The sequence below is a fragment of the Saccostrea echinata genome, unplaced genomic scaffold (assembly GCF_033153115.1).
Source record: "Saccostrea echinata isolate AGI-Se365-2 ecotype Australia unplaced genomic scaffold, CSIRO_AGI_Sech_v1 ptg000012l, whole genome shotgun sequence".
NCBI classification, from domain to species: Eukaryota; Metazoa; Mollusca; class Bivalvia; order Ostreida; family Ostreidae; genus Saccostrea; species Saccostrea echinata.
This window is the reverse complement of record NW_026889761.1, coordinates 21,678,068-21,701,677: the sequence shown is the minus strand read 5'-3', so window position 1 is coordinate 21,701,677 and position 23,610 is coordinate 21,678,068. Positions and strand designations below refer to the sequence as shown.

The 23,610-nt window shown below is 33.3% G+C and overlaps 2 protein-coding genes across 2 annotated transcripts in view; both read left to right on the top strand.

Annotated features, from left to right (window-relative positions):
- The first annotated feature begins 30 nt into the window (after positions 1-30).
- LOC133186119 (uncharacterized) lies at positions 31-542 on the top strand. Its single transcript, XM_061321393.1, has 2 exons — positions 31-185; positions 336-542. The coding sequence occupies exons 1-2, from the start codon at positions 47-49 to the stop codon at positions 533-535; spliced, it is 339 nt and encodes a 112-aa protein (XP_061177377.1). The 5' UTR covers positions 31-46; the 3' UTR covers positions 536-542.
- An 18,219-nt stretch (positions 543-18,761) lies between these two features.
- Positions 18,762-23,610, top strand: part of LOC133185532 (glutamate receptor ionotropic, kainate 2-like) — a 30,024-nt gene continuing 25,175 nt past the window's right edge. The window contains exon 1 of the mRNA XM_061320828.1: positions 18,762-18,874. The gene's annotated coding sequence lies outside the window, so the exon portion shown is untranslated. The remainder of the gene's footprint in view (positions 18,875-23,610) is intronic.

Below are 23,610 nucleotides of genomic sequence, written 5' to 3'. Positions count from 1 at the left end.
ATGATATTTCTGCATGCAATTTAGAGAATGCATTCGCTTTTGTTTTATGAAAATCATCCAACAAGAACTTGATCAAATAAAAACAGAATGGAATAACCATTACATCAGAGCACAAAGACGCTATGATGATGATGGAAGTCTCCCAGGAAAACCAGAAATGATGTTTTTCCACCCTCAAATTTTTAGTATTTCTCCTAGCAAAGATTTGTTTAATCACTAACTTTTATTTGAATATTTTTCTGTGTTTACCTTTCTCCTTCGATACCTTGGTTGTTTTTCAGTGCTCAAATTTAAAACAGTATCAACACATTATGACTTCATTTTTTTATGTACAGGTGCAGTAGATTATAAATTTCCAGTGGATATTCATGACGTGCTAGAGTTTCAAAGATTATTTCCTAGTCCAAGCTCAACAGGATGTTGTGAGGACAATGCAGCATACTTTGATCATTTGCTTTTGGAGGGTGGGAGAACTGTTCCAAACACCACTGAGAAGGCCATGGAGGCTTTGAAGTACTTGGTTGGAAAGTTGTAAAATCCAAATCAAGATTAGAGAATAAATCATCACCTGATGTTTCACTTGACTTTTTTTCAATTTTCATGAAAAATGTTGTACACTAATCATCTAAGTGTATGAATTAAAAGTCACAAACAGAAATTATTACTATGTTTATTGGGTCACCATACATGCCATATTCATTAGAACAACTATTAATGAAAATTGCAAAATGAGGATATAAGGAAAGCAAACTGCTCTGAGAAAAACTTTTTTGGCATACAGATGCAACAATCTAGAATTTGAAATTCAAAAGCATGCTTACTACCACAAATACACCAAATATCAATTAATATTCCCATACAAAAATCAATGTCTTTTTGTATTATCTTTCCCTGAAGAAATGCTCCTCATATGATTATCAATATCCTTTATTATTACCTTTCCCTTAAGAAATACTCTTATTCCTTAAAATGACTATCACTGCCATTATTGAGTTCAAAAATTAATTGAATGAAAACTTTCAAAACATAGATATAGCATTGAATACATAAAGTTATTTTCTTAAGCAAGATGGAATCCCCCCCCCCCCCCCAAGTCATTGCCAACTACATTTTTCTGTGAAATTCCTCAGGGGGGTTCTCCCCTAGATATTTCCAACAAAAGATCGCAGGTATGTGCAACTGGCAAACAGGCAGGGTCTTCCACAAATTTAATTTCAAGCTTTTTGTGAAATCCTAGTGGAGGGATTGTGTCAGCTCCAGTCCAATACGCCAAGAGCATGTTTAGATTAATTTCAGACGTATCTTCTGAAAGAAAAGGAAACTAAAGGGTTGAGTTAGAAATACATGTCAAGTAGTATAGAAATTGCAAATTTTGACTAAGAAAAGCATTATTGCCTCTTAAGGTCATATGCAACTTGCATTTACATGTACCTTACCAACTATTTTCCAGGATATTCCTAATTTAAAATTATAGAATCTCAGCAGGTGTTTTAAGACCAAAAAAAAAAAGAAAAAAAAGAAAGAAAGAAAAAGAAAAAAAAAGCATACATTACCAGGTGTTTTTAAAAGATGTCAAATGATGAAAATCATTGTATTTTCTCAAAGAAAAAAATAACAAAAATATAGTTTTAGCTGGTATTTCCTCAACATTTGCTTCAGAGGAGGTAACGGCATTTACAGGCACCATTAAATTGTACAAAGGTTTTTCAATTATTGAACTCTTAATTAAATGAACAAGGGAATAAGAAAATAAAATTCCAACACTATGCTGTGTATGTCCTTAAGCTCATAAAAGTAATGTCAGCAAATATTCTGTATAATTGGCATTCTGCTGAATTAAAGAAATAAAATTAATACTTTGAACAAGAAACTTGAATTCTGTTTATTAATCATAATAAGATAATATACCTTCCTATAAAGATGCCATGTTTCTGAAGAAGTCTTCGTTTCATCGAACGACACCCAAGAGTCTGTCCACTGAACATCATTTCTTCCTTTGAGTAGAATATATGTAAATCATATGAAATTTTGAACATTTGTATGAGTTAACTAAAAAATAATAAGCTATCATCAAAATGTTGATGTTACTGACGATTTTTCTAAATTTGATCAATCTATCAAAAAAGAAAGATGAAATAAAACACAAGCAATATTACCTGAATAGCCCTTATTACCATATCCACATTGTACAATCTCCGTCTTCTCAAATTAAGTCTGGTCATGTGCCTTTTCAAATGTCTACAGCTTAATTATTTTAAAAAAAATAATGCATAAAATATATCTTAAAATGGGAGATGTTAACTTCAATCACTATTTCTTAAATAACAGATATATACATACAAGTAGAACACGCATATAAACAATCTTTGAATGAGACTATAAATATAATGTATAGTAACTTTATTACTCTTAGAGAAAATATTAGCCTATACAGGTACTTATATTATCATAACTTATGACAATTAATAATACCTACCTTATTTTCACACCATAATTACTCCAAAGAAGGAATATGATTTCTTTATTATCGTATCCGTTAAAGAAATATTCTTGAATCTTTTCGTCAACAAACGCGATGTTGTGCAATGACTGCTGGGAATGTTATCCGGTTATAGAAAGTATTAGTCGATAGAGCGATGGTACGATGACGATAGTGCGATAAAGCAATAACGATGACACGATATAGCATCGCGCCATCACTATCGCACCATTGCATCATCGCTATCGTGCCATCGCGTCATCGCGCTATCGCTTCATCGTACCATCGCATTGTCGTGCCATCGCATCATCGTCATCGCGCTATCGCACCATCGCTTCATCGTCATCGCACCATCGCTTCATCGTATTATCGCGTCATCGCACTATCGACTCAAACCTCGATGGTGCGATGATGCGATAGTGAACTGCATGGCCCTATCCGGATTCCATAGATAAAGTTTATCTTAACACTAGAAAAGCCTTCTTAGGCTATGAAATGTATTCTGCTCATTTGCCAATATATTTCACTAATATTTAGAAGTACATGTCCATTTGTTTATAAGTTTTATTAAAACATTTTTGTTCCAGATTTTATCTTATCAATGACAGTCTATACCCATAGTGCCACCAACTTAAGATAAAACTTAATGCTCATAAACGTATTCAAGAAATGTTTATCATATCAAATCATAAAAGTACTCAAGAAATGTTTTTCATATCAAATCATAAAAGTATTCAAGAAATGTTTATCATATCAAATCATAAAAGTACTCAAGAAATGTTTATCATATCAATATTATAAAAGAACTCATAACATGTCTACTGCTTCCAACTCAATAAATATCGAATAAAATATTCTAGAGTAAACAACATCTATTAGATGTCATTCATTTGATACTCTTTTAGAAGGACATTATTCACTGGGTGCATATAAACGTCTTTAATTGTCATCCCTATTATTGTGTTTAATAGGTGTTTTATATCTCTACTATTGTCACCCATGGTCACTAACTTACAGTGGAGCATCCTAGCACTGCATCTAGGACCATTTGAATTATCTTCTCTTGATTAACTACATTTGTTGATACTCTATCATATTTTACTCTTTTATTTGAATTAGTTCAAACAAACAAAATTCTAATATCCAAAGTTTATAATGTTGCATAATATAACAAAAACTCAAATAAAAAAAATATTTTGATTGTTGAGCCACGTTTAGAATCTCTCTGGTACCACAAATATCTTTTTGTTTACATTTAATATGTTTTTCCATTATAACAACTAACAAGGCCATAGCTAGACTCAAAAAGTGTTAGTAAGGCAGGGAATCTGGGGGCTACTTAAGTTTCAAGGGTAGTGTCCTGATGGGGGTTCCCGAAACCTGAGTTTTAGTAAATTAAAGACTTAATCTTTGAAATCTTTCAGGATTTGAATTTTTTTTTTTTAAATCCGTTTAAACTATAATGATGATCGATTTACAGAAATTGAAACAAAAGCTGAAAGTGTTAATTTAGTACAAAGACACACATAATTAATTGAAGTTCAAAGTAAAACGGTTTCACTTTTCGGAAAACTTTGAAATTTTAGTAAGGCATTTGCCTCACTTGCCTCAATTCTAGTTACGGTCTTGACTAATAAACTGTGAAGAAAACTTTACTATCATATGATGGCTTATGAATTTATTAAAGTAATCTTTTTGGTGTTTGGAGTGATAATCAAAACTCTGTACTTTCTTATTCAACTTAGTAAAACGAAAATTTAAGATGACAAAAGATATAAGACAACTCTTAATTCAAAATTAAAGCTCGCACAAAGGCTGTATTTTCACCAATAGCAGAAAGCAAAGCGGTAATTGTTTAACACCATTCCGGTTTTTCCATATATCAAAAAATGTTAATTCAATGGTAAAATAACATTGTTGCTAGTTCCAGTGCAATCACTTTACTAGCATTAACCTGCATTTTAGACAGCAAAAAAATATGACTAACATGGCTAAGCATAGCATATATAGCTAGCATTCAAATTAAACAAGAAATGTTAAGAGAAAATTATTATTAAGAAAATAAGTATAAGCTTCTAAAATTAACGGTTCTTATTATAGTCTTTCTTGGAAGTCGGTATACAGAGTTGAAGTACTTTACAGTCTTCGGACTTCGAACTTCCTTTTTTCTGCTATTAGTAGAAAAAACATGATGTGAAAATTTTCAATTATTTTATTGGTTGAAATGCTGTGCTAGGCAAGGGAGATAATTTTCTGGCGATTTAAGTTTTGTACAACTTAACAATTTTTCAAGATTTTTCAATCTTTAAAAAAAATCGACAAAACGAACAAAAGAAAATTGCAGTTAAGGAAAATGACACTTTAACTTTTCACAGCAACAATTAATAAACTTTGTCTATATTTTCATGATTCACAGAAAGTTCTTTTTCTGCATGCAAACATTGAAATGTGTGTTCATTCTCTTTTCCTCGTTTATATAGTACACACTGTATGGGTTATTTACGTAAAAAGCTGTTGAAGAAATGCAAAGCCAAGAACTACAGTGTCACTCAAAAGTAATACGGCCTTATAAGTGTATGTCAGTTTACAGCTTAAGGTTGTTGCCAAAGACGGCAAACTTGTTGAAAAAAGCTTTACTTGTACTAAATAAGACACCAAGAAAATGATAATGCATTTTGTAATCTTCTTATTGTAATTATTCTGTAAACCAGTTGGTAAGGTTGATCTGGTAAATCTCTGGAGAATCTCTCGGTATTAGCATCACAGTTAGTGTCAAATTTTGTTAGCAATTCACTAATATGTACATTAATTCCTACAAAAGAGTCAATCTTGTATAGTCCGATTACAAGCAAGCTAAAAATTAGTTTTTCACCAACTCAAGTACTCTTTCTTATTAATAGCTCTTCCCATGATTGATGTAAAAAAAAAAAAAGATGTATAATATATCAGAATTTTTATTCCGATTTACGCATCATTTCTTATTATTCAAACATTTATTACTGAAAGCAAGTCAGCTGCACAGAGCAATTCACACTGATTTCCTAATCATTCCGAAGTTACTCTTCTTACTGCATGTTTTCAATATGTTTGATATCTTGTGTACTTAGGATGTTGAGGATCTGAAACTCGTGTTTAAATTCAACTAAGAGATACAGAGTATCAAACTCTTCAATTTCCGAAAAAATATTAAAAAGCATTTTTTGTAAGCAAAATATTGTACATCACCCAAGAAAGCCGAGTTAATGTCATTTAATATATTCTTTCTTAGATTAATCTTATATTCTTTTTTGTCTCGGTTGCATATGGGTGTATAAGGACCACTTTGTGTCAAGGTTTTGTCTGGCTGACCGAGGAGTCACCATATCAAAATCTAGAATACCTGCTGGCGACAACTGTATTTCTTCACTCTCATTCAAGCCAAGATTCACCACTTAAAGCACCAGTGTAGGGATAATTGTCTACTGCTTTCAGAAAAGCGCCAGGACATTATATCTCATTCGTCCGTCCGTCTATCTGTATATTAGTCCGTTACAAAAAAATTTATTTCGGTCATAGTTTTGGAAGGAGAAAAGATAAATCATATATAACATTCAACATTACCTATTGTGTCTGCGAAAGATCTTGAGAATATTTTGATCTACAAAACTGATCGTCAAAAATGTACAAGAGATGATAAAAACGACAGATATGAAGATATTACTGAGAAGAAAGAGATGGAGATGGGTCGGCCTTCTTAAGGAAGCCAACAAATGATATAAAAAGAGTGGTACTCAGATGGACCCCTGAAAGAAAAAGAAGGAAAAGCCATGGAAAAAGAACAATGAATATTTGAACAAGAATTTGAGGACATGAAGCTTACCAGGGCAGAACGAAGAAAATAGCTAAGGATTTTGCCCTATCTGCCTCCGGTTGCAATAAGTGCTCGGTAGTTATTACCTGTGACAAGAAATTCCAGAAAATACTATCATTTTTTACTTCATGAACTTGACTTTGAAGTTTGACCTACTTTTCAAAAATTTTAACTTTGGTAATACATGTTACCTTTGTCAAAATTTTTCCAAGTGTACTATGATTTTTGACCCCCTAACCCTAACCTTGAAGTATGACCTTCTTTTAAAAAAATATCTTTTAACAAAGACTTTCTGAATGTGGTATGATTGTGACCTCATGACCTTGCAATGATTTACGGCATATATATTTTTACCGTCTTGTCTGTCTTGTCTTTTTTGTATATCAAGCTAAAAGAATTTTTCTATTTTCACCCGCAAATTCTAAATTCTCAGATTGCATGCATAATTTCTTCTTAATCCAGTAGGTTTTTAATTGTTTTACTCCTTATTCAAGTTTTTAAGTAATAAAAAATGCAGAAAGAATGCAGACATTCATTACTCCAATGTGTCCTTAAAATCATTTCAATTGTGTTTTAAAAAAATAATATTCTTTCTACTGTTCGAGTTAACTTTTACTGTTGTATCTAAAGAAAAAGACTTTATAGGTGACACAATCAATACCTGTAAAGGAATTATGAACAAGAAATTCCATTCTTGAAGTTTTAATGATATGTAAGGTCTACAATATATATATAAATATATATATATATATATATATATATATATATATATATATATATATATATATATATATATATATATATATATATATATATATATATATATATATATTAGGGATGGCAATCGAATACAGAATTGCTAATCAGTTAACCGCAAGACGTTCCGACCAATTAGTCGGTTAATCGTATCAAAATACACATTTTTTTTCAAGTAGCTTTTTTCATATACACAAGAAGACAAAAAAACATTAGACGTTTGAAACATTCTGTTTTTCTTGATTAGGAAACTACATTTATATATATATATTTTATTTTAATTTTAATAGACAATAAAAAATTAAGAAAAACATAAAACATGCATGCCTGTAAAATCTGACATTGATAATTTTCCAGTGCAAATGTCACACAAGTTCATTCTGTATTGTCACCATAATCAAAACTATGTCTGAACTTTCACTCAATTTACAATGCTTGTCTACTAATACAATTTAATAAATAACGGCAAAAGATAGACGTACTCATTCACAGTGCTCAACGGTGGTTAATATCATTTAAGAAGTGCAGGACATGGTGTTTTTAAAAATAGTAATTAACACTTCACAAACTGCCCCCGCGATCTCAATCTGGAGAGCCATAATTTCCTCCAAATAAGCTTTAAAAATGCTAAAATATCAACCTGTATGCAGAGGTTTCTTTTTTTAGAAATGAATTTTAAGAAAATTTCGTTCAAATTTACATAGATTTTATTCTTTCAAATTTTATATAATTATATATTATTATAACAGTAACTTGATCCGAAGAGTCGTATCACGTCGAGTTGACAGGCGCAGATCATCAGATCAAACTCGATGCTTCGCGTCTCGTTTGATCTGATGATCCGCGCCTATCAACTCGACGTGATACGACTCTTCGGATCAAGTTACTGTTATAATGATAAATTTATTATATACCTCCTTACAACTAACAAGATATAGTTTTAAAAACTTCTGAGATCAATTATTTAATATTTTTCCATTAAACAAAGCATTCTGTCAAGGGACTTTTTGATGCGCAAGAAAAATAACGTCATGTTTCTGTGTACTACGTCATCAATTTCAGAGAGGGCTGATATGGATTCAGAAAACCACAGTGTGGTGATCCGGAAAGTCGGATCACACCGTCACGTGATTGTACAAAATCTACAGTAAAATTGAGTGATACACTGTTGGGTATATAATAAATATATATTATTATAACAGTAACTTGATCCGAAGAGCCGTATCACGTCAAGTTGACAGGCGCGGATCATCAGATCAAACGAGACGCGAAGCGTCGAGTTTGATCTGATGATCCGCGCCTGTCAACGAGACGTGATACGGCTCTTCGGATCAAGTTACTGTTATAATGATAAATTTATTATATACCCCTTAACAACTAGCAAAATATGATAAAAGAAAAAAACTTTTTGGATCAATTACATAACTTTTATCCATTAAACAAACCATTTTATCGAGGAACTTTTTGATGCGCGAGAATAAAAACGTCATTTATCTGTGTACTACGTCATCAGTTTCAGAGAGGGGTGATATGGATTCAGAAAACCACAGTGTGGTGATCCGGAACGTCGGATCACATCGTCTCGTGATTGCGTAAATTCATCAGTAAAACTGAGTGACAAACAGTTGGGTATATAATAAAACCGATTACCATCGTTCCGACAGAGTAATCGGTTAACCGGTTACAACTTGTCATCCCTAAAATATATATATATATATATATATAGATGGATCACAATTTAGCTATTTCATAACGCGTGTAGACGGAACAAAAATTAACGTAAGAGGTTTTTAAACTTTACCTGCATTGCAGTAGATCAATACAAGATCTTTTCCTTATAATGTATAACGTTTACAAAACTTTATTCAGGAAAATCATTAGCGCATACGTTATGTAGCTTGAACCTTTTTGGTTTTAAGGAAATACAGCGACTCTTTCTCTCTTTATTTTTCTTTCCGCAGACAAACTAGTCATGTTAAAGTAGATAAAAATAAATGTTAACAAACTACCAGTGACCATAAAAATAAAACACAAATTGCTGGTAGAACATAATGGCCTTAGTTTGGAGTGAAACTTTTGCCTTTACGAGACAATGTCACTTATATTATGATTAAGTGTGCCCTTGAAAGTATTGATGCAAGCAATTCTATTAAAATGATCATCCACGGAAAAATTAACATTTAGAAAGATATGACTAGGTTTTGTGATATGTATTGCCATATGAGAGTTGTAAATGGTGAAGACAGCTGATTATGAGAAATGGATCCATTATGACAGTTGTATTATCAACTCTATCTCTGGGGATTCGAAATTACCAAAGTTCATTTCTGTTGGCAGACATTTTCCTTTCGTAATTTCGTTAAGAGGATTTGAAGTACATGTATATACCAAATCATATTGCGATCAACATATATATTCCATTTGTCAAAAAAGAAGAACAAAAGATTAGAAAACGTTAGTGACATTCTTAATCTTGAAAAAAAGTTCATTCTTGCATTCCACCAAATTTCAAGTTGAAGTTACACCCTGCATTTCCTATAGATATTCCCAAAATCTTGCTTCCAAACTTTCCATTTATAAACAAACCTTGAAATGGCTAGGCTATGAACATCTAAAACATAATCCTTCTTAGTATTCTTGCTTTTCCTCTTCTCTCATTTATAGCCCCGCCATCCTCAGAATGTCAGGTGTTTTTGTTTGTTTGTTTGTATGTTGTTTAACGTCCCTCTCGAGAATTTTTCACTCATTTCCGCGACGCCATTACTTGACGGTGGAGGGCTGCACATTTTAAATTGTGCTCGGCACTCAGGGTCATTGAGCAGTGAGGAATCTTTTTCGTGACAACACCTACTGCGACACGGGACCTCGGTTTATACGGTCTCATCCGAAGGAATGGTCTCCACGTCCCGCAGTGGATTCGAACCCGCGACGTAAGGATCAACTCCTTACTCCGCGACTCTAGAGCCACTGCGCCACACTGGTGACTAAAGTTGAAACTTATATGAAAGCTTCCTGACATGTGTAGATTCAAATATGTTCAAATCATGCCCCCCTGGGGTAGGATGGGACCACAGAAGAGGATCAAAGTTTACATAGAAATACATAGGATGTATAGGATCTTCTGAGTCCTCTCGTTGCTGCTGTACCCCTGACAAACTCCATTCGATATTCTACGGGCTGACTGCAGCGATGTCTTTCGAGGAAATTACAAATTTTGTTTTTCTTTTCTCTCGACAAAACACATTAAACCTTTCGGTGACAAACACGCTGTAACACGTGCATTTCAACTGCTTACTTTCTGTCTTTCGTTGTATATCAACCAATGAATGCCCCTATCTGATTGGTGCCTCTCAGTGATAGATGTTTGGTTCTTTAATGTCCCTTCGAGAATTTTCCACTCATGTTGAGAGGTAGAGGGCTGGAAATTTAGACATGTACTTGGCACTTACGGCCTTTGAGTAAGTGAGGGATCTTTTTCGTGCCAATACCTAACGCGACACGGGACTTCGGTGTATGCTGTTTCATTTGAAGGACCGGTCATCACGTCGCACTGTGGATACGAACCTGCGACGTAAGGATCAACTTCTTATGCCGCGACTCTAGAGCAAACACTCTAACCCTTCGCTACGCTGGCGATTCAATGAGAGAAGCAAGCCCGTAAAAATCGAACGAAATTTGTCAGGGGTCCAACGGCCACGAGTGGATTCAGGACTCCTGACGTTGTGAGAATGTAGTCCAACTGGACGTCATTGTTCATAAAGTTGAAATTGTCGACCTAAAAGCGATCATTTTAAAGGTCCTAAATGAAGGAAGCTCTGATCTTTCAATTGGTGGCAGAACTTCATTTCTATTATGAATTCTGTCAAAGATTATGCTTGATGGGTGAAATATGAAGGGGAAGGCCTGAACACTTTGTCAGAATGCATTATGTTAAAGTATATATAAAAGAATTGTGTTAGAAAGTTAAAAGGCAATGAACAGCATGTTATGGCTCCAGCAGACAAGGTTTGTACATAACAGCATCTTCTTTGTAAGACTCATTATTACAACTTTATTTTAGAAGAAATTGGTTTTAGTTCTACATCTGGAAATCCTACTGATACTCACAGTTCCCTTTCTGAGGATGAATTCTTCAAAATCACATTTCATTATTTAATATTTATAACATTCCAGTCAACGAAGGTGAGTTCGATCTACCCTACCTATAATGGATTCCTAAACTTCATAAAAATCTTTAAAAACAATTGCCGGATCCAGCAAATGTTCTACTAAGCCCCTATCTTTACTCTTCAATATTAACTGCTGTGAAGGAGAATCTTCAGACATTCTCTGATACACCACATTCTAGAAGTGGTGTAAATCAAATGTGAATTCTCAAAAACTCCAAAGGAACTTTTAGAAAATTTAAAATCACATTTTTTTTCAATAAACATGGAACTTAAAAATGTTCATATCATGTGATTGGTCCTCAACAAAATTGCTTTGTTAAAAATCACTCTGATTCTAAACACAATTACATGTACATAAGTTGATATTAAAAGGCTGCTGGTGTTCCATATTAACAACATTTATGTAGTCTTTGGACACCCCAAGGTCTTCCAACAATCTGTTGGATTTTCGATGGGCACTAATTATACTCCTTTATTAGATGATTCCTGTGAAGCAGAATTTATTCAAAAACTTCCAACGAGAAGAAACTTGTTGAGGCCTTCAGCTCGACATTCAGATATATCGACGACATTTTATCAATTAACAATATTTACTTCCATTCATATGTCGATTCGATATATCCCAGTGAACTTGAAATAAAAGACACCACAGAGTCTGCCACATTTGTTTTATATTTGGATGTTTACCCTTTGTTTAGACTATAGAGGGTACGAGCCAAGTAACAACTATATGACAAACGAGATGACTTCGTCATTTCCATCGTTAACTTTCCCTATTTTTATATAGTAATATTCCACTATCATCTGCTAATGGTGTTTATGTCTCCCCACTTATTCGATACTCAAGAGCATGCACTGAGTACGATCAACTTTTCAAACCGACGCAGGCTACAGACAGATAAGTTATGTTACAGGGATTTCAAAGACCTCGTTTAAAGCCAATATTTCGTAATTTCTATGGTCGTTATAATTATCTTGTCAGCAAATAATACCTATCATTGGGTCGTATTTTGACTAGCATATTTCATACCAATTGTTATTCCTTTGATTTATACTAATGGAACACTTCGTTATTATTGGAGTTTGGACCCATAGTGTCGGGATTGGTTTTAGTCTTTACGAAAAGTTTGTCGACTTGGTCAATGACCTTAGGCTACGTACATGTGCATGTACGAATTCGTTTTTCATAAATCATTTTATTTCAGTGTGAATAGATGCAGATATAGGAGGAACCTTTCCATAGACATACATTTAAACTATGAAGCATGATATTGTCAACGCAATTTTTTCTACATTTAAAAACACATTTCCATGTACATATTAAAAATGTTGTCATAATGTATACAAATTATATATAAATGAAATCCAAGGGAATGCAGTTACTGAAATGTATCCCAACTGTTTCAAACTTGAAATCTGAATTCAGAATTTAGAACATTGACTACAAATGTACATGTATGTAATTGTAATTATATTGAGCTTGAAAATAATACAAACAATTATACGTATATTTTCCAGCGCAATAACCCAGACAAGTACAAATACAGACGGAATAAAAGCAATTTATTACATTTTCAACAGTGAAATACTGTGATTTATTTATTGAATAAAAGTGATATTCTCTCAGAGTGTGAAAGGATACCAAAAATGATATTCTCTCACAATGTGAAAGGATATCAAAGTAAGTAAAAAATAATTTCTGGCCTGTCATAAGATAGAAATAGTAACTAAGCATCTTGATAGAGCTAAAACTGCAAATTTCTTCCCAAATATGTTGCTAAAATCCTTGCTATGTAATGTTTTCAATCACACAACTTCTAAGCTATGACGTCTCAACCGTTCAACTATGACGTCAAGCCTATGACACTGTGTTAGGAAAAGACTGAAGCAAAGGGAAAATCAAAGAAAATGTAATAAACAGAAAATTCAATGTTTTGTAGATGAATATGGAATTTATTTCACTCGTGAGACAGGATTTTTTGATATTTTCACTCGTGCTTCGCACTCGTGAAAATATCAAAAAATCCTGTCCCACTCGTGAAATAAATTCCATATTCATCTACAAAACATTGAATATCCTCTATGTAATACACTGAATTGATTAAATTCTAAGGAATTTATTTACAATAGAAATCCATCGCAGCTCATTGCAGACGAGAATACCTGTATCGAGTAACACAGAGTGAATAAGTCTTGTCCTCGAAGAAAGTGTGCTATACTGAGGTATAGTTCCGCCTGACTGTGTTTTAGTTACATTGGAATTTACTATTTAGTGTCTTTTATATCAAGAATGAAGATGCATAACTGATAGATAATTGAAGGTAAATACACAAGCTCCAATAAAAAAAAATTGAAATAGTCTTTGAAAAGGTGAGAATTTAAAACTATAAATTAAAGTGTGGCACCAGGTTGATTCGAAACATGACTCTAAAAAAAGTATCCGCTATGTTAATAGTCAGGTTTTTTTTTTTTAATCTTTTATAATAGTCAGATGTTATACCATTCGAGCTATTCAGGCTATGAAAATTGATGATGTAAATATGAACCAGGTTGTCAAAAACAGCTTTCCTTATTTTTGCACGATTTTTGTGAATGTTGACTCAGGGGCACGGTGGCCCTTAAAAAATCATACCTTGGCTTAAATTATTCCTTAGATCACAACCAATCAAAATTTTATGTAGGGGCAGGCCTGCCCTGAAGGACTTGTTTAATGTTTTAATTAATTTAATGTTTTCTTCATTTCTCAATATTACACTTTCACACGGAAGTTAAAGGTTCTCCAAACTTGATCCATTGAATATATTCTTTTATTTTTATTCATCTATTTTTTTTTATTATTATTAGATATTTTTGTCATTTTCTATTTATTTATATTTAAGTTTTAATATTTATTTATTTTTGTAATTCATGAAAATATTTGGGTTTTTAGACTATTTTATAGATTCTGTCTTATCAATGAAAGTTTATATCCAACATTGCCACCAACTGAAAATAGACCTAAATGCTCATAAAAGGAAGCATGCTAGAAATATTCATTAAATCAAGCTTAATTTATATTCATATTCCGGGGAAATAAACTACGTCTATTATATGTCATTCCCTTGATACTCTAGAAGGAAACTAAGTCATTATTCAGCGAGTGCATATAAACTTCTATGTCAGTCCTGATTCTTTTGGCGTTTTATATCTGTAATAACCAATTTAAGTTTCCCCACTCATGGTCAGTAACTTACAATGGAGCATCCTGGCACTGCATCTAGGACCATTTGATGTGTCTCATTTTGATTAATTGCATTTGTTGATATTCTATCTCATTTCACTCTAAATTTCGGATTAGGTATTCAGAAAAGGATTTCATAATTTGTAAACTGTCTATAAAGATGAATATCAAATATAAAAACAAAAACAAAAAAAGCAATAAAAATTTATTTTGATAGGTTCATCCAGGAAGCGTTACGAGAAATTCAGTAAGCATCATTGCAAATTAAAATGTTCTTATACTGAATAAGACACCCACAAAATACCGATGCTTTTCGTAATCTTTTTATTGTCAGTGAATCAGTTCGGCTAAGTTGATATGGTGGACGTGGAATCTAAACTCTCACGGTATCATCCTCACAATCGGTGTCTCATCTTGTTAGCAACTCACTGATGCGTTCATTAATTCTACAAAAAACAAAAAGCCAATCTTGTCTAATCAAAGAATTGTCTGCGAGTCGGCTTCTCCTGTAACTGGTCATTGTATCCAGCAGATAATTGGAAAACCATAAAACTTTAGCTAAACTAATAACCCCTCTTGGTTTGGAGAAGCGCTCGAGACGTGATTAGTAGCTGGCGGGGACTCGTTTGTGAACTATGGAGGCTATCTTCTGTAAAGTAGCACGGAAATAGATTTGCATGCTGGGAAACAAAACATATTTCAAGATCTGATCCCTTCGCAAATTAGAGTAACAGATAAATCTGATAAACTAATAATTGCTGGAATTGCAGACTTACTTTCAATCTCGATCTAAGAACCAAAAATACTTTTCTGGTTTTTTTTTTTCAAGTGAATTGTTGTTATCTTAATCGTAAAAATGGCAATTTGTGGTCATTAATAGAAAAGATCACAAATTTAACGAGTTATGGGTTTAGAGTATCAACATTGATATAATTATTTTTAAGAAATGTCTTCATGCCTTCTTGTGCAAGATAGTAAATACAGCAAATTGTCGCTAAGTAACAGGGTGTCCTTGGAGATTGACATTAACATGATTAAGAATCGTATAGTTAGAGCAAAGTAATTTGATGGGCAGATGTTTCTTTCGTGCGTGTATATCTGCCCCAGCTTTATTTATTCGGATTAATTCATGTACAATGGAAATTTAAGGAAAGAAAATGCAAGTTGTATATATTATGATATGCAACATTTTATATTGCCTTCAGCATAATTAGCATTATTGAAAATCTTACTTTTGATACCCAGGTGAAAAATAATTTTGGAAAAATGCATGTGCAAATGCATATGAATTTGACAAAGGATAAATTCTAACAATCAATATCAATGACTTTATCAAATCATTTTAAATATTTCACTCTACTAACACTACAGTAAAAAGTCAAATAAATAAGACAATGAGGTGAGAGGTCCAACAATTTTTATAATGATCCGGTCAAACATAAAAAGTAAAGCTTACGTCACAACTTATAAGTCCTTGATTTCCGGTGTGACAAAAGTAACAGAAGTGAATGCACACGATTGTTCTTTAACTGTTCCTGTAACATACCCGGTTTATTAGTTCTAATTTATAAATGGTATATTAGTCCTAGAATATGCCACGTTTTTTAAAATGTTGTTTTTATTTTTAAGTCCCCGTAATCAACGATTCAGGGGTATATATTTTTGTCCTGTCCATCCGTCTGTCTGTTTATCTGTTTGTTTGTCCGCAAAAACTTTTACATTGCCCATAACTTTTTATTGGTTTGAACTATGCCTCTCATATTTCACATGCGTAATTCTTGTGACAAGACATTTCTTTGGGTACCAACATATATTTGACCTCTTGACCTTGACCCAATTTTGCAAGAATTTACCCAACCTTAACCTTGGCCATAACTTTTGAACAGTTGGGGCTAGGAATTCCATACTTCACATGTGTATTCATTGTGATAAGACCTTTCCATGAATATGAATATTTTTGACCTTTTGACCTTGGAGTTTGACCCACTTTCAAAAACTTTAATATTGAACATAACTTTTGAACAGTTAGTACTAGGGCTTTCATATTTCACAGGTATATTCCATGAAATATGTGGAGATAACGAACAGTATTCGAGATCAGAAGTCCATTTTTAACATTACAAAATAGGAGCAGAACAAACACGGACCTCTAAGACATCAGAGGTGGGATCAGGTGCCTTGGAAGAGTGAGCATCCCCTGCCGACCGGTCACACCCGCAGTGTACTCCTTGTCATGACCGGGAAATAACGGAAAAATCCGTCGACAATTCAGTGTGTAAATAATGGCCTAACAATAAGTATGAAAAAAGTCAGTCAGCATTTGACTTAATGATAGATTGTATTTGCTGACAAGGTCATTGTATCGACCATAGAACTTACGAAATGATGACTTTAAACGAGACTGCTGATATTCTTGTTTCATCAACTTGTTTGTCAATAACTTACGTCGTTTTAGAAATTGTCATTACGTAGAGTATGTTCTGGTGTATCGAATCAACTGAGAGATATAAAACTCGTTTGCAGGTGATAATGGTATATTGCTGCATAAGTAAGGGAAATTGACGATTGAAAAGTTAAAGTCATCATGCTTATCAGAAAGCTTTGTTGTTAGATTACCATTAACGTCTTTTTCTAATAAAATATCCAAATATGAAACAGATGTGTCAGATTCTGTGGTATCTTTTATCTCAAGCTCACCGGGATATATCATGTCGACATAAGAATAGAAATAACCATTGTTAATTGACAATACGTCGTCGATATATCTAAATGTCGAGTTGAAGGCCACAGCAAGTGTTTTCTTCTTTTCGCGTAAAAGATTTTGAACAAATTCTGTTCATATGAATACAAAAATAGATCTGCTAATAACGGGGCGCAGTTGATACCCATGGAAATTCCAAGAGAATGTTGGAAGACCTGGTCTCCAAAAGCCACATCGATATTATCAATCAGAAACTCGAGCATCTTTTAAATGTCAAATTCAGAGTATTTGTATGTACAATCAGATTGTTTTTTAACAAACTTTAAGTAATTTTGCAAATGACAAGGTAAGTAAATTTACGAGTTCCATTTTTATTGAAAAAGGAGCTGTCAACGATGTCAGAAAGTCTGGAGTTTGATCTACTTTTGATAAAAAAAAGATTGGCCATAACTTTTGAACAGTTGGTGCCAGGGCTTTAATATTTCACATATGTATTTCTTATGACAGGGCCCTCCCCTGGCTACCATTAATTTGACCCTTTGACCTTGGTGTTTGACCCACATTTTAAAAAGTTTACCCTTGACCATAACTTTTTTATGGTTAGTGCTTGGGCTTTCATATTTCACAGGTATATTCATTGAGAACAAGTCCTTTCTTTGGGTAACAATATTTTTCATTCCTTGACCTTGGAGTTTGACTTGCATTTGAGAAACTTCAACCATCGCCAAAAGCTGTCATACGGGGGCATCAGTGTTTCACAAACACATCTTGTTTAATTTCAGATTTTGGAAGTAATGCTTAATGTTGTTTTCACACTTAGTCTTACACTGGGCTACAGCAAAGTTACACGCTATTTCAACTCCAGTAATCCCCACAAAAAGTCATGATTTAGCTCTTAGAAATTCATAATAAATACAAGGAAACCTTGGCCGTTTGTCTTTTACAATTATTATTCAGTCACGCGAATTATCCATATTCTGTTTAGTTATGGCATCTCGTTTACTTGCATGATTGCTCAAGGACAAAAGGCTTCATATATCAATAAATTAATAGTAGATTTATGGTTTTTCAGCATTATTCGTTGCAGATTTTGGACGTTTTGAGTCGTCTCTATTATTACATGGGCACCATTTCTTACGGCAATAACGGTCCATGACAGGTCGCGGAATTCTACGCCTGCTGGATCAATAATGGAGTAATCAAGAGTATTATCGGCTGCTTTTTTTACCCTAAAGATTAATCTCAGTTAGACCACTTCAAAGCTGGTCAATTTTAGAGAAAAAAGTGCAGGAAAATAATACGGCTGTAAGCAGTATACAGCTTTTTTAAAGCATTGTTCTTGTCCATGAATAACTATGGGCGTCGTTAAAGTCAATTAGAGTCTCGACATTTCATTTGAAGAGCGAATCCAATTTTCCACAGATTCATAGGAACTTCTCCTTTTGGATGAAATAATGTTGTGACAAATAGCACATTTGAGTATCTATTTCAAAATGCAAAGATCATGCAGGATATAAGCTCAAGAAAAACGCACACACGTTGTGGGACGTTCGCCAGCTGAAGAACACGTGCCTCCATGGGTTTACTCCAGATTCTCAAAATCATAAAAAAAAATTAAAGCTGCTGTGAAATTCGGCAGTGGTAAATAGGATAAATGGAAAAACCGACGCCGATTGTTTTTCCAAGCTGTTTTGTAGAGGTAAGTTGAGTAAATTTCTGTAAAACATATTGACAAAGTAAACAAGCCTTGTTTTCTGTAGATTAAGTAGGCTCTTGATTTTAGAAGATGTTACCACTATTCTGACAGGAAATCTCTCACACAGTGAGATACAGCGCTGTTAAAGCACCTGATTCTAGACCAACTTAAGAAGCAAAAGTATTCACTAATTATCAAAAGCACATTTCTATTTGAAGTCAGATGCTTTCATTTAATATTTGTAAGATCTTACGTAAAAGGTTTTTGGGGATGTTTTTAAGTAGTGTTTACTGGGTGATTTACACATCTGCTTGATTTTTTTTAACCCAATCGCGAATTTACATGAATCTGAATTTATGTTCTTATTCGAACAATCTCAAACGAACATAAAATATTTACCAGCCTTATTCAAAATCATAACAACACTGATTATGGGTATATGCTCCAAGATATGGGCATTGTTTCACATATAAAGTACTTAGAACACGCGAATATCTGCTTCGATTTCTTGAAATAGAACTCTATTACGTATATCTGCAATATAAAGACATTTAAAATTCATATTCAGTTCATTTAATAATGAACATATCAAAACCTGCTTAATTAAATAATATGCAAATAGAGGGTGGGTGGCCGGGCGTAAAGCGTGTGAAAAGCGCAAAATCTTGAGCTCGAATGAATAAAAAACACAGAGCATGCCAGTCATGCTCCACATATATCTGTCTAACAGGGGTGCGTTCAACACGGTAGCTGCTACGTAGCCGCTACCCTCTTGGACGGAGAGCTATAGCCTAGCCGCTACGTAAGGAAAGCTAGCATAAATATTTGATGCTAAGTACCAAATCCAAGATGGCCACCTTAGTTACAACTTCGCAGCGCACATGATTTTAACAAAAAGGGGAATTATTTTTTACACCTGAGCAAATTAAATGATAATTTACATACACATTTTCGCTTGAAATAAACTTTTTTGTTCCAAAAATAAGTTTATACTGATATATTTTTATTCGAAATCTAACATTTAGCGGCTAGGCTAACTTTCCGTTCAATATCCACCACCTAGCTGCTAGGTTAGCCGCCACGGTCTAGAACGCAGCCCAGGTATTACTACGCGCTACCTCTTACCCACTATGAGTAGCAACCGCGTGTTCGATAAAAACATGTTAGATTTATCAACGTGCAGTAAATATATTTTTATAATATCATATATTTACATGTACCATCAAGTATAAAATAAACAAAATGTCATTTTAAGAATGCCTCAAAGGATTCACAAAAAAAAAGTTTTCTATCGTGACAACAAATGGTATCTATTAAGAACATTCTCATACAGTGAAATTCTTATAGAAGTCTTGCATGTACGGGTAAATGAACTAAAGTGATGTCAGTCGGTGTAATAAAAACGCTTTATTTTTGTAACACCCAACAGACAAAACAACTGCCAAGGGGAAAACCTTTGTTAACACGGATTGGAGACCGCTTTACGGTTTTCCTGAGTGGGCTCAAACTGACAGGCAGCACGCAGTAGAGATGAAGTTTGGATTACGGAATTTCGTTGGACCTTTTCTACTTACGACATTCTTAGTGGCGGGATGGCTTACTTAAAGCTTGATTATAGGTTTTCCCCGTGCCATTACATTGCACGATAAATCATATTTCTTCCAATTAAGCCTTCAATGCTCCCGCTTTGGGAAACCTAAGGATGATAAATAATGGCTTTGGTATTATGGAGATTTAAAAATAGAATTAGGCTTATCTATAGAATTGGGCTTTTTTTATCTTTGTGTTTCTTTTCTATTGTCTCAAAAGCAACGTCTCCTTGTTTAGTTATAATTTCATGAAATGCAAATTCTTTAAAGTAGGTGTTCAAATGTTTCTTGAGTAGTTTACATTGGTTTATATGGTTACTCAAATATTCTGATTAATTCAAAAAAGCAAACTAGATTTTTATTTTTTTTTTTTTTTGGGGGGGGGGGGGTCCACTCTCGTTTCATCACTTTATACCTTATGTCATCAAGGACAACAGACTAAGTTTAAATTCAAATTAATTTCTTATAAGAGTTCTAAAGTTCTGGCCGGAGGGCCACATTTTACCTTGATACACTTTTTTGTCATGACCAACGGCCTACTTTAGGCCATCTTTGCTCTCTCTCTCTCTCTCTTCAAGATAAAAAATGGGTCGGTAGGTAGGTAGTAAAAAATATTCCAGAAAAATTCAAAATTAGTGCTGAATTTTCTAAATGTACTGAAAATGAAGTTGTTTTAAGTAATTGTTGACGGGATGAGAAAAATCCGGAATTGATTTAAAAAAAATAGTTTTTTATTAAAAAAAGTTTCTTATAGCTAGGTTTTTTTTTAGTTTTGCGTCGGGTCATTTTAGGTCAGTCGGTCGGCAGAGAATTTTGAAAGATGGCTTTTATTAGTTTGAATCCAATCCAGTCAAAGATTTGAAAGTTATTGTTGGAATATGACAGCTAAGCTAGAGTTATATGTGTTACATTAAAGTTTTAGAATTCAGAGAATTTAAAACTAACTGTAACAATCTCATACTTATAACATACTGAGCATTCCAAAAGCAATAGGTTTCCTCCCCCTGTGTGAACATTTTGAAATGGACTATCCTCTAAACTTTCTCGAATTTGCCAACAGAAAATAATCAGGAGGTTTTGATGGTCTTTCGAGTGTTTTGTAGGATATTGTTTTCAGATCTATAATCTGACCAACAAAAAATCTTTTAATTTATATGAATATGACTTCTAAATCCCCGGTCTTCGATGTAAAGTCTTTTCAGAAAAATTCAGCTACTCTTCATTTGATTTCCAGAGCTACATTTACAGAACTATGAACACAATTTATTCTGTAGCCTCCGATATCAGTGTCAGTGTTGTTACATGTTTTAAGATGTGCTCAGATCATGTTGAAGCTTTTGTAACATAGAAGCATATCATTAGATAAACCAACACTGTATTGTCTTCGGAGTGATCAGTCTCGGTGCCTAATGGAATTCTATGATTTCTATGTACAAAAATTAACGAAGCGAAACATAAAAGTCATTTGAAGATGTTTGTGAATTGTGTTTTTGTCGTATGATGTCTCCGTTAACACTTTCGTTTTAAGGATGTATTCTTCTGATAGTGCTAAGGTGCCATCTATTTTTACGGAACTTCTCTGATTTTATCCATCAAAATACTTTTTGCCCATAACCCCCTATTATTTATTCACATTTTGATTCTTTGTAGTTTGAAAAGTCTTCTCAAAAAATAAAAAGAAAAGTTTCATTCCAGAACGCAAAGTTTTCATTGTATATGAAAATCCCAGGAAGGTTGGTTTACCGTCATGTTTTTCAATGCCGTGCATCTTAAAAACATGCATCCTTATTCATATTTTTCTATTTTTGTTTTGTTCCTTGTAGTAAATACGTCGATTTTAAGGTACCAATCTTGAAAAGTTTAATGCAGGTTATCTCAGCAGAATATATTCTTAACAAGAATTTGTAGTCTATTCATTGATTGATGCTGGATAAACCGACTCTCGGGAGATCGAACAATTTGCCGAAAAGGAGTAAACAAGATAAAGCAATAAACGGGATTTTCATATTATATGTATCTATGATGCCACGGAAATGAATTAAGAAACTGTATAAGATACCGAAACGCTAAATTTCATATATGTCGACGAACTGTACACTAAACCAATTTTCAATTTTACTTATAAAAGTCCTTTTTTTAAGGAGATAAAAGCCATATATGTTTACGTAAAAATCACCTCCATTGAAGGAAACGTAGGTGGGTTGTGATTGACCTGTTAGTTATTGAGAAGACGTCGAAAAATTAAGACCGGACTTACATATATACAAACGTACATAGAGATATGTAAAATAAACATACATATTAAACCTCGAAGAATATTTGATCAGAAGAAAATCATTTAATCCTCATGCAGGGCTATGTGAACTATAAACTTACACTGATTGCGTCATTGTGTAAAGTTCTACAATCTAATCAGGATGACACTTCCTCTGGGAATAGGACCAATGAACGCTTGCCTCTGACTCAGATCAAGGGTAAAACTAGTATTTTCAATTCTAAACCCTGTTAATCTTCACAAACTTGTTACTTAAGAGGTCAGAAATCATCTCCATACAGAATTTGGAATAAATAATGATTATGTATTAATGTTCATTCATTCATTCATTTATGTTTCCTACATCTGATGAGAGATTGCAAAAATATAAAGCATAAAAATCTGAGTCGGATTTATATCGGGCAACCAATCATCGCAAAACTCTATCGTAGAAAGACGTGCACACAAAGTCTATTCTGTTTATTCACGCGAAAGTTCCCATAAAGTTTTAAATGAAGTCAAAAAGTTTTGAGATTTGTATTTTCTTGCATAAAAGAAATAACACTTGGAAAATATTAGTTGATACTTCAATAAAATTACAAATATGGACAAATCACACTCAGTTAAGGTTTACAGATGAAAATAAATTTCAGAATATGTTAGCTTGGTGCTAAAAGTGTAATATAATTTAATCTTTTAAAAAATATACCAAGCCAGGTGAATTTTATGTGGAAAAACAAAATGGTAAAAATCATACAGGCTGATTTTTACCATTTTGCTTTCCTCATAAAATTCAACTGTTATTTCTTTTATGCAAGAAAATACAACAGGTTATTGAGTAAATGTAATATCAGTTCACTCTGTGCTCCTTTAGAAAACATTTTTGAAGAAAAAAA

Coding starts and splice junctions, on each gene's coding strand:
- LOC133186119 (XM_061321393.1), top strand. CDS start 47: ATGAAAATCATCCAACAAGAACTTGATCAAATAAAAACAGAATGGAAT. Junction 186..335: donor TTTCCACCCTCAAATTTTTA/GTATTTCTCCTA, acceptor TTTTATGTACAG/GTGCAGTAGATTATAAATTT.